The 12,509-nt window shown below is 40.2% G+C and overlaps 1 protein-coding gene across 4 annotated transcripts in view; it reads left to right on the forward strand.

Annotated features, from left to right (window-relative positions):
* The window catches only part of LOC126215383 (protein draper), a 396,618-nt gene that overhangs the window by 364,052 nt on the left and 20,057 nt on the right, over positions 1–12,509 (forward strand). For all 4 annotated transcript variants that reach the window (XM_049942079.1, XM_049942083.1, XM_049942080.1 and 1 more), the window contains one exon: positions 3,751–3,927. In XM_049942079.1, the coding sequence (XP_049798036.1) occupies positions 3,751–3,927 (177 nt within the window). The remainder of the gene's footprint in view (positions 1–3,750; positions 3,928–12,509) is intronic.

Below are 12,509 nucleotides of genomic sequence, written 5' to 3' on the forward strand. Positions count from 1 at the left end.
AATCAGAATTTCAGCTGCTCGGTTTCCTTCTGTCAGCCAATCACAGCATAGAGCATGTGACATGACTGTGTCACTGTGTGTGAATGACTGGATAATTCAATGCAAGCTGTGTGAATTTTAGGAATGTTGATTAGTCATTTCCAGGGGCAGATGTGGATTCTGACCACAATCTATTGGTTATGAACTGCAGATTGAAACTGAAGAAACTGGAAAAAGATGGAAATTTAAGGAGATGGGACCTGGATAAACTGAAAGAACCAGAGGTTGTAGAGGGTTTCAGGGAGAACATAAGGACACAATTGACAGGAATGGGGGAAAGAAATACAGTAGAAGAAGAATGGGTAGCTCTGAGGGATGAAGTAGTGAAGGCAGCAGAGGATCAAGTAGGTAAAAAGACGAGGGCTAATAGAAATCCTTGGGTAACAGAAGAAATATTGAATTTAATTGATTAAAGGAGAAAATATAAAAATGCAGTAAATGAAGCAGGCAAAAGGGAATACAAACGTCTCAAAAATGAGATCGACATGAAGTGCAAAATGGCTAAGCAGGGATGGCTAGAGGACAAATGTAAGGATGTAGAGGCTTGTCTCACTAGGGGTAAGATAGATACTGCCTACAGGAAAATTATAGAGACCTTTGGAGAGAAGAGAACCACTTGTATCAATATCAAGAGCTCAGATGGCAATCCAGTTCTAAGCAAAGAAGGGAAGGCAGAAAGGTGGAAGGAGTATATAGAGGGTTTATACAAGGGCGATGTACTTGAGGACAATATTATGGAAATGGAAGAGGATGTAGATGAAGATGAAATGGGAGATAAGATACTGCGTAAAGAGTTTGACAGAGCACTGAAAGACCTGAGTCGAAACAAGGCCCCAGGAGTAGACAACATTCCATTAGAACTACTGATGGCCTCGGGAGAGCCAGTCATGACAAAACTCTACCATCTGGTGAGCAAGATGTATGAGACAGGCGAAATACCCACAGACTTCAAGAAGAATATAATAATTCCAATACCAAAGAAATCAGGTGTTGACAGATGTGAAAATTACCGAACTATCAGTTTAATAAGTCACAGCTGCAAAATACTAACGCGAATTCTTTACAGACGAATGGAAAAACTGGTAGAAGCAGACCTCGGGGAAGATCAGTTTGGATTCCGTAGAAATGTTGGAACACGTGAGGCAATACTAACCTTACGACTTATCTTAGAAGAAAGATTAAGAAAAGGCAAACCTACGTTTCTAGCATTTGTAGGCTTAGAGAAAGCTTTTGACAATGTTAACTGGAATACTCTCTTTCAAATTCTGAAGGTGGCAGGGGTAAAATACAGGGAGCGAAAGGCTATTTACAATTTGTACAGAAACCAGATGGCAGTTATAAGAGTCGAGGGGCATGAAAGGGAAGCAGTGGTTGGGAAAGGAGTGAGACAGGGTTGTAGCCTCTCCCCGATGTTATTCAATCTGTATATTGAGCAAGCAGTAAAGGAAACAAAAGAAAAATTCGGAGTAGGTATTAAAATTCATGGAGAAGAAGTAAAAACTTTGAGGTTTGCCGATGACATTGTAATTCTGTCAGAGATAGCAAAGGACTTGGAAGAGCAGTTGAACGGAATGGACAGTGTCTTGAAAGGAGGATATAAGATGAACATCAACAAAAGCAAAACGAGGATAATGGAATGTAGTCAAATAAAATCGGGTGATGCTGAGGGGATTAGATTAGGAAATGAGACACTTAAAGTAGTAAAGGAGTTTTGCTATTTAGGGAGTAAAATAACTGATGATGGTCGAAGTAGAGAGGATATAAAATGTAGACTGGCAATGGCAAGGAAAGCGTTTCTGAAGAAGAGAAATTTGTTAACATCGAGTATAGATTTAAGTGTCAGGAAGTCGTTTCTGAAAGTATTTGTATGGAGTGTAGCCATGTATGGAAGTGAAACATGGACGATAACTAGTTTGGACAAGAAGAGAATAGAAGCTTTCGAAATGTGGTGCTACAGAAGAATGCTGAAGATAAGGTGGGTAGATCACGTAACTAATGAGGAGGTATTGAATAGGATTGGGGAGAAGAGAAGTTTGTGGCACAACTTGACTAGAAGAAGGGATCGGTTGGTAGGACATGTTGTGAGGCATCAAGGGATCACAAATTTAGCATTGGAGGGCAGCGTGGAGGGTAAAAATCGTAGAGGGAGACCAAGAGATGAATACACTAAGCAGATTCAGAAGGATGTAGGTTGCAGTAGGTACTGGGAGATGAAGAAGCTTGCACAGGATAGAGTAGCATGGAGAGCTGCATCAAACCAGTCTCAGGACTGAAGACCACAACAACAACAACGATTAGTCAGCACTCAGTTCCCTACCAGGGTTCCTCCTGCTTTCACTTCTGTGACCCTGACCCAAAGGAAATGTAGCTGCAGTTTTTGTCACATTATACTGAATATTGTAAGGTAATTGTACTAAAAGATTAAGCTTATTCATTAGTAATACTGTAGAACCCTGTGGCAGTGTACACTGACTTAGCAAACATCATGGGATAGTGGGGCACAGATGCCACAGGTGTGTTGTATACGCACCATACTCCCTCCGTGCCAGCTGCAATAGTATAGGAGACCTTCTGAGAAGTGGTTGTGCAAGTGATTTTTGTAACATGTGATGACGTCATGAGCTGATGCCTCCCAGACGTATGGGAATTTCGATGTCGGCAGTGGTGCACAAATTCCACTTCACATCTTCAACCGTATCCAGGGTGTATCATGACTGGTCCAGCCACCCTCAATGACTGTGACAGGAGACATCTGAGACAGGTCGTAAATAGTGACAGAAGAGCAACAGTGCAACAGATACAGCTCAATTCAACATAGCATGTGCTAGGAACATCCCCCAGTGGACAGTTCATACAAACACGGATTCTGTGGGGGTGTGGGAGCCACTGCTGCACAATGTCACTGGGCATAACGGCTTGCATTTGTTGCCACTCACTAGAGATGGACACTGGAACAATGGCATAGTATGATATGATCAGACGAGTCACAATTTCGACTGCGTTGTGCTGATGGGAGGCACCATTTGTGGCAGACCACATAAATCAATGGATCCCATCTGACAAGAAGGTGTAGTCCAAGGTGGTGATGTCTCTGATAAGGTAGGGGGTGCATTTTCCTGGTATGGAGGGACCCCCAAATTGTTCTGGAAGGTACTTTGAATGGTCCACGGTATGTTGAGCTGCTCGGGGACCATCTGCACCCATTTTTGGCCTTCCAACACCCTGACTGTTCTGCATTGTTTAAAGATGACAACGCAACGCCACATCGCTTCCACGTCACCCAGAAATGATTCCAGGAATGTGCAGGGGAGGTCCGAAGATTGTGACGGCCCCCTGGGAGCCCAAATTTGAACCCCATCGAACATATCTGGGGTGTCACGGAATGCAGGCTCCGTGCCGTTGATCCTGTACCCGTGAACAGACCGGAATTGGCTGTCTCTTTGCAAGTGATTTGGTGTCACCTGCTTCCTGAGGAGTACCAGGGACTTGTAGACTCATTTGCATGGCATTTCATTACAGTCTGCTGGGCCACAGGAGGCTCCAAGCATTACTTGGTGCCTCTCATCATGACATTTGCTAAGTCAGTCTATTAAATGAAATTTGCCTATAGATAGCTGCTGGAGATTACTACAGTGTTGGCACTACACAGACTTTTTTTATGATTATTACAACCCTATACGAGTAACACATGTCTGACAATTTTGCCTGCAGGAGTGTGTCGGTGCCTACCCGGCTGGACAGGTGTCAACTGCTCGCTGCCATGCCCAGAGAACACGTATGGCATGAACTGCAGCCAGCACTGCAAGTGCCAGAACGGTGGGAAGTGCCGCCGCAATGATGGTGCGTGCCACTGTGCTGCCGGCTGGATGGGGGAACACTGCACCAAAGGTGAGGATGGGGCAGGACCCTCTGGTATTGGCCTCACACCTACTACAATATTAGGCCAATTTTATCCAAAATTCGTCTTTCAAAAAATACATACTCGTAGATTAAACTATTGCTGTTGAGGTTAACATTTTTACATTCTTTAATAGGGTTCATAGGGGTTGTCTTACATTTGCAGATGAAGCTTTGGCCACTGAGGTCACATGCAGATTTATTTTGAAGAATTCATAAGGCCAGGGCTTGTGTTCAAGAGGCTCTCGATTTCCCAACATGCCAAAGCACTTGATACAGTATTAACAGTGCTCTAACAATAGTGTGACACTTGATTCGTGCGGCGCTTATCCGAGAGATACGCGAGAAACTATGAACTAGCCACTACTTTTGTGAAACACTGAAGGATATAGCACTATATTCTATTATCTTATAAACTCTTGCTGTAACTCAGAAGTTTGTAACAAAAGTTCTCGTACATGTATTGATACCCTGTTCAAATATTAATGCTGCTTTTTAAGTAAATGTAACATTCAAAAAAAAAAAAAAAAAAAAAAACCACCATGAACCATGGACCTTGCCATTGGTGGGGAGGCTTGCGTGCCTCAACGATACAGATAGCCGTACCACAGGTGCAACCACAACGGAGGGATATCTGTTGAGAGGCCAGACAAACGTGTGGTTCCTGAAGAGGGGCAGCAGCCTTTTCAGTAGTTGCAGGGGCAACAGTCTGGATGATTGACTGATCTGGCCTTGTAACACTAACCAAAATGGCCTTGCTGTGCTGGTACTGCGAGTGGCTGAAAGCAAGGGGAAACTACAACCTTAATTTTTCCCGAGGGCATGCAGCTCTACTGTATGATTAAATGATGATGGCGTCCTCTTGGGTAAAATATTCTGGAGGTAAAATAGTCCCCCATTCGGATCTCCGGGCAGGGACTACTCAGGAGTACGTCGTTATCAGGAGAAAGAAAACTGGCGTTCTACGAATCGGAGCGTGGAATGTCAGATCCCTTAATTGGGCAGGTAGGTTAGAAAATTTAAAAAGGGAAATGGATAGGTTAAAGTTAGATATAGTGGGAATTAGTGAAGTTCGGTGGCAGGAGGAACAAGACTTATGGTCAGGTGAATACAGGGTTATAAATACAAAATCAAATAGGGGTAATGCAGGAGTAGGTCTAATAATGAATAAAAAATAGGAGTTCGGGTAAGATACTACAAACAGCATAGTGAACGCATTATTGTGGCTAAGATAGACACAAAGCCCACGCCTACGACAGTAGTACAAGTCTATATGCCAACTAGCTCTGCAGGTGACGAAGAAATTGAAGAAATGTATGATGAGATAAAAGAAATTATTCAGATAGTGAAGGGAGATGAAAATTTAATATTCATGGGTGACTGGAATTCGATAGTAGGATAAGGAAGAGAATGAGACGTAGAAGGTGAATATGGATTGGTGGTAAGAAATGAAAGAGGAAGCCGTCTGGTAGAATTTTGCGCAGAGCATAACTTAATCATAGCTAATACTTGGTTTAAGAGTCATGAAAGAAGGTTGTATACATGGAAGAACTGTGGAGATACTAAAAGGTATCAGATAGATTATATAATGGTAAGACAAAGATTTAGGAACCAGGTTTTAAATTGTAAGACATTTCCAGGGGCAGATGTGGACTCTGATCACAATCTATTGGTTATGAACTGTAGATTAAAACTGAAGAAACTGCAAAAAGATGGAAATTTAAGGAGATGGGACCTGGATAAACTGAAACAATCAGAGATTGTACAGAGTTTCAGGGAGAGCATAAGGGAACAATTGACAGGAATGGGTGAAAGAAATACAGTAGAAGAAGAATGGGTAGCTTTGAGGGATGAAATAGTGAAGGCAGTAGAGGATCAAGTAGGTAAAAAGACGAGGGCTAGTAGAAATCCTTGGGTAACAGAAGAAATATTGAATTTAATTGATGAAAGGAGAAAATATAAAAACGCAATAAATGAAGCAGGCAAAAAGGAATACAAACGTCTCAAAAATGAGATCGACAGGAAGTGCAAAATGGCTAAGCAGGGATGGCTAGAGGACAAATGTAAGGATGTAGAGGCTTATCTCACTAGGGGTAAGATAGATACTGCCTACAGGGAAATTAAAGAGACCTTCGGAGAAAGGAGAACCACTTGCGTGAATATCAAGAGCTTTGATGGAAACCTAAGCAAAGAAGGGAAAGCAGAAAGGTGGAAGGAGTATATAGAGGGCCTATACAAGGGCGATGTACTTGAGGACAATATTATGGAAATGGAAGATGATGTAGATGAAGATGAAATGGGAGATATGATATTGCGTGAAGAGTTTGACAGAGCACTGAAAGACCTGAGTCGAAACAAGGCCCCCGGAGTAGACAACATTCCATTAGAACTACTGACAACCTTGGGAGAGCCAGTCCTGACAAAACTCTACCATCTGGTGAGCAAGATGTATGAGACAGGCGAAATACCCTCAGACTTCAAGAAGAATATAATAGTCCCAATACCAAAGAAAGCAGGTGTTGACAGATGTGAAAATTACCGAACTATCAGTTTAATAAGTCACAGCTGCAAAATACTAACGCGAATTCTTTACAGACGAATGGAAAAACTGATAGAAGCTGACCTCGGGGAAGATCAGTTTGGATTACGTAGAAATGTTGGAACACGTGAGGCAATTCTGACCCTACGACTTATCTTTGAAGAAACATTCAGGAAAGGCAAACCTACGTTTCTAGCATTTGTAGACTTAGAGAAAGCTTTTGACAATGTTGATTGGAATACTCTCTTTGAAATTCTGAAGGTGGCAGGGGTAAAATACAGGGAGCGAAAGGCTATTTATAATTTGTACAGAAACCAGATGGCAGTCATAAGAGCCGAGGGGTATGAAAGGGAAGCAGTGGTTGGGAAGGGAGTGAGACAGGGTTGTAGCCTATCCCCGATGTTATTCAATCTGTATATTGAGCAAGCAATAAAGGAAACAAAAGAAAAATTCATAGTTGGTATTAAAATCCATCGAGAAGAAATAAAAGCTTTGAGGTTAGCCGATGACATTGTAATTCTGTCAGAGACAGCAAAGGACTTGGAAGAGCAGTTGAATGGAATGGATAGCATCTTTAAAGGAGGATACAAGATGAACATCAACAAAAGCAAAATGAGGATAACGGAATGTAGTCGAATCAAGTCGGGTGATGCTGAGGGAATTAGATTAGGAAATGAGACACTTAAAGCAGTAAAGGAGTTTTGTATTTGGGGAGCAAAAGAACTGATGATGGTTGAAGTAGAGGGGATATAAAATGTAGACTGGCAATGGCAAGAAAAGCGTTTCTGAAGAAGAAAAATTTGTTAACATCGAGTATAGATTTAAGTGTCAGGAAGTCGTTTCTGAAAGTATTTGTATGGAGTGTAGCTATGTATGGAAGTGAAACATGGACGATAACTAGTTTGGACAAGAAGAGAATAGAAGCTTTTGAAATGTGGTGCTACAGAAGAATGCTGAAGATTAGATGGGTATATCACATAACTAATGAGGAGGTATTGAATAGAATTGGGGAGAAGAGAAATTTGTGGCACAACTTGACTAGAAGAAGGGATCGGTTGGTAGGACATGTTCTGAGGTATCGAGGGATCACAAATTTAGTGTTGGAGGACAGCGTGAAGGGTAAAAATCGTAGAGGGAGACCAAGAGATGAATACACTAAGCAGATTCAGAAGGTGTAGGCTGCAGTAGGTACTGGGAGATGAAGCAGCTTGCACAGGATAGAGTGGCATGGAGAGCTGCATCGAACCAGTCTCAGGACTGAAGACCACAACAACAATAACAACAACAACATTCAAAAGTGGAAATTTTGGTCTTCAAAAAACATTATTTGATTCTAAACACAGATCAATATTTTACTCGATTATGAGAGACTGTGATGATTTTGTAAGTGGTTGCAAATGAGAAATTCAGTCACTGTTCGCGTATTAGAATACCAGTTTACATTACCAGCTTTTAATCAGCTTTAAAACACTTGAGGGTGACTTTCAGATGAAACAAGAAAGAAAATTAATCGAGAATGAAATCTCTAACAAATGAAATAAATCAAATTAAAGTAACTAATTGTTGCCCCGAGAATAAATTACAGTGGCAAGAACTCTCATGGAGATAGTAACACTACATCACTGGACAATTGGGACTTCAAGAATTGGACTCAGTTGTTGTTGCAATAATTTATTTATGTATTAGTCATTGTTATTACATATGACTAGCACTGTAGAAGATACTGCAGTCTGCGTTTCATAGTTGCTCAGGCACAGTGCGCAGAAGGCTTGGAGGGGAACAGTTATACCAGCCTGGCTGCCAACTCAGTTAAGTGCAGGGAGGGACTAGTGAGCAGGCAGCAAATTATGTCATGTTGCCAACCATGGAAATCTATACACTGTTCTTTGGCTTTTTAGGAACATCTACCATGTTTAACATCAAGTTTGCACGAGTCTATTGTAGTCTGGATTGAACTGACTTTAAAAATTGACAAATACCAAACAGTGGTACTCATTTCTGCAGCAGATGGTAAAATTCTAGATAGGGCCCATTGGCATGCACATGTGTTTACTGCTGCAATGTTGTTGATGCTCATCGTGACATACGACGGGAATGAAAGGGTGTGTGTCAGCTGCTGGTTCTACACAGCACAGCCAATGAGAGAACAGTGGGCATATGATATGTTTGGAAGCAAGATACATTGCAACATATTTGAAAGAAATGGTGATCATGAAGATACAAATTTCAGAGTTGTACTGTTAAGATAATGATGATTAAAAATATTGATACCATAGATGACAGGGTTGGTAAGTGAAAAACGTAGAAAAGAAAATGCTCCACAGATTAATGTGAACAATTTACTTTTGGTTATTTTTTCTCCTCATATTATCAAAATGTAGACAGTCAATAAATGGTACAAATTTAGGTTAGGTACAATGTTACCTTTTTAGGCAGATACTTTGTCAATAAAACAGTTTGTAATTTTGATCAGTCTGAATATATTAAATTTTTTTTTCCAAGAAGCCTCTTAAAAAAAGGGGGTCACCTTATAATCATTTTCATCTTGTTGTTGTTGTGGTCTTCAGTCCTGAGGCTGGTTTGATCGAGCTCTCCATGCTACCCTATCCTGTGCAAGTTTCTTCATCTCCCAGTACCTACTGCAGCCTACACCTTCTGAATCTGCTTAGTGTATTCATCTCTTGGCCTCCCTCTACGATTTTTACCCTCCACGCTGCCCTCCAATGCTAAATTTGTGATCCCTTGATGCATCAGAACATGTCCTACCAACCGATCCCTTCTTCTAGTCAAGTTGTGCCACAAACTCCTCTTCTCCCCAATTCTATTGAATACCTCCACATTAGTTATGTGATCTACCCACCTTATCTTCAGCATTCTTCTGTAGCACCACATTTCGAAAGCTTCTATTCTCTTCTTGTCCAAACTAGTTATCGTCCATGTTTCACTTCCATACATGGCTACACTCCATACAAATACTTTCAGAAACGACTTCCTGACACTTAAATCTATACTCGATGTTAACAAATTTCTCTTCTTCAGAAACGCTTTTCTTGCCATTGCCAGTCTACATTTTATATCCTCTCTACTTCGACCATCATCAGTTATTTTGCTCCCCAAATAGCAAAACTCCTTTACTACTTTAAGTGTCTCATTTCCTAATCTAATTCCCTCAGCATCACCCGACTTAATTCGACTACATTCCATTATCCTCGTTTTGCTTTTGTTGATGTTCATCTTATATTCTCCTTTCAAGACAATGTCCATTCCGTTCAACTGCTCTTATAAGTCCTTTGCTGTCTCTGACAGAATTACAATGTCATTGGCGAACCGCAAAGTTTTTATTTCCTCTTCATGGATTTTAATACCTACTCCGAATTTTTCTTTTGTTTCCTTTACTGCTTGCTCAGTATACAGATTGAATAACATCGGGGAGAGGCTACAACCCTGTCTCACTCCCTTCCCAACCACTGCTTCCCTTTCATGCCCCTCGACTCTTATAACTGCCATCTGGTTTCTGTACAAATTGTAAATAGCCTTTCGCTCCCTGTATTTTACCCCTGCCACCTTCAGAATTTGAAAGAGAGTATTCCAGTCAACACTGTCAAAAGCTTTCTCTAAGTCTACAAATGCTAGAAACGTAGGTTTGCCTTTCCTTAATCTTTCTTCTAAGATAAGTCTTAAGGTCATCTTATACTTGGGTAAATACAGTACATATATTCACTATGTTTCAGCCTGAAGTTCCAAGGATGTATGTTGTACATTCTTCACTGCCAGCTTTCATAGCCCTCATTCAAATAAGTGTTTTACATTATTATACAGGGTGGAGGAAACTAACCAATAATAAGATCAGTGTGGCCTAGGGAATGTCACATCGAGCATTGTTTTCAAAAGCGTCGAATTGTCCGATACTTGCCATTGGCATTGACATGTGACATCATCAAGATAGTGTACACTTCCATCTCGTTCTTACACAGTGTGACATCACAGATGCTATCAGATGAAAACAATCTGATTATATATATTATAATCAAAATGATTTGAAGAGAACGTGAAACTATTGGGAACAATCATGGGAATTAGGGGACAAAAAAAATGAAATTCCCAATAAAAAATACATAGCCAGGCAAAACTTACAAAAAATCCAGTACAACAACATTACACAAAATTGGTTTTACCAACTTTTAACACACTTAATAGATAAACTGAACTCTACAGTACCTACACACAAATAAATTAAAAAGAAAAAAAAAAAAAAACATGGTACTGAAAACTTCACTTGACACATACAGTTCAAACAAAGTTAATGTTTTCATAAAACCACAGCTTGCTCCAAAAGCTTATACCAAATACTTCATATGACCTATATAGCTACAAAAAACTCCACAATAAGTAAAAAAAATTGCTGTGGAAATTGCAGGGCTGCTATATATGATTCACTTGTTTCGAAAAGTCTATATTTTCTGAAGTATTACATGTACAAATATGATTGATACATCAATAGAACTGTAGAATCACTGAGTTGTCATTGTAGCCACAGCTGGAGTTATAACTGCAGTGCCTTGACAAAATGGCAACAGAGAAAGAAAGAGAACATTTCGTCTCCAAGCTGATATTCAGCAATGAAACAATTTTCCATTTATCTGGAAAGATTAATCACCAAAATGTGAGTGTGTGGAGCACTGAAAACCCTCATGAAATTGTGGCATATGAATGAGATTTGGTGATAGTTAATATTTTCTGTGGAGACAAAGTTGTATGGGCCATTTTTCTTCTGTGAGGAGACTGTGACAGGCACCTCTTAGCCTGGTATGTTGCAGTTGTAGTTGTTTCCACAACTGACTGCTGATTACAAAAATTGTATCTATGAACAAAAGGAGAAATCCTCTCATTTGACTGCCAATGTTCTTTGCTACCTAAATGATGAACTTCTGCATAGCTGGATGGGGTGTAGTTGTGAAGATGATTTGGCTCTGTTCCCTTGGCTCCCAGGTCACCTGACCTGACATCTTGTGACTTTTTCCTTTGGAGGTACATTAAGGAGCATATTTATGCACCCCTATTGCCAGGAACTCTGGAACAGGTCAGGGAATGCATCAATGCTGCTGTGATGATTATTGATAGGATGTTATTACATGAGGCATGGAACAAACTTGATTGTTGCTTGGATGTGTGTCGTGATCAAAGGGGCACTCATAAAACATTTGTTGAATGCAAAATACAGACTTGGTGAGTTTACAGTTCTATTTGTGCATCAGTCTTCTTTGTACAAGTAATAATTCAGAAAATATAGTGTTTTGAAAATAAATGGATCAGTTATAGAAGCCCTGTATTGCTGAAAATCTCACTTAACCAAAACAGCTACAACAGATTTCATAATATGAAAAAACCAAATCTCACTGATCTATTACCAAAAACCTGATTTGAGTGAAATAGCAAGAACACACTTTAAGATTCCCACCATTCTTCATTAATCATTATTAACTGCAACTAATAACACAACACACACATTCGTAAAAAATTCCATTAACTCTGTATACAATTAAAACACAACCGTGCATATAAATTAAACACTAATTAAATGCACATACCATATATTCAGAATCATAACCACAACAATTACAAATGCAAAGAAGAAATTAAATTGCCAACCATTAACAACATACTGATTTAACAGTTCCTCTGCACTAGGCCAGTCATACAACAACAGCACTCAAAAGCAACTTTGAAACATCATCACTTGACGTAAAGCGTGACACCATATACTACACAATGTCCTCTTCAAAACACGTCCATTTCGACTATGCTGTACAACCATGCAACCATGATGTCATATAATACAATGCAGTTACATCCTGAACCAAAGATAGTGACAGGTACTGCCCATTGTGGTTGACTCAAGCTTTCCAGATAACTGTGGCACTGTGACCAAAAAATGTAGTCAGTCGGTGAAGAGTGCACGCAAAACTGGAGCCACACAAACGAGTAATAGTTGTCCACGGTTTCAGTACACACTTGGTGACATTGCAGTGGTTAT

The sequence above is a fragment of the Schistocerca nitens genome, chromosome 12 (genome assembly GCF_023898315.1).
Source record: "Schistocerca nitens isolate TAMUIC-IGC-003100 chromosome 12, iqSchNite1.1, whole genome shotgun sequence".
NCBI classification, from domain to species: Eukaryota; Metazoa; Arthropoda; class Insecta; order Orthoptera; family Acrididae; genus Schistocerca; species Schistocerca nitens.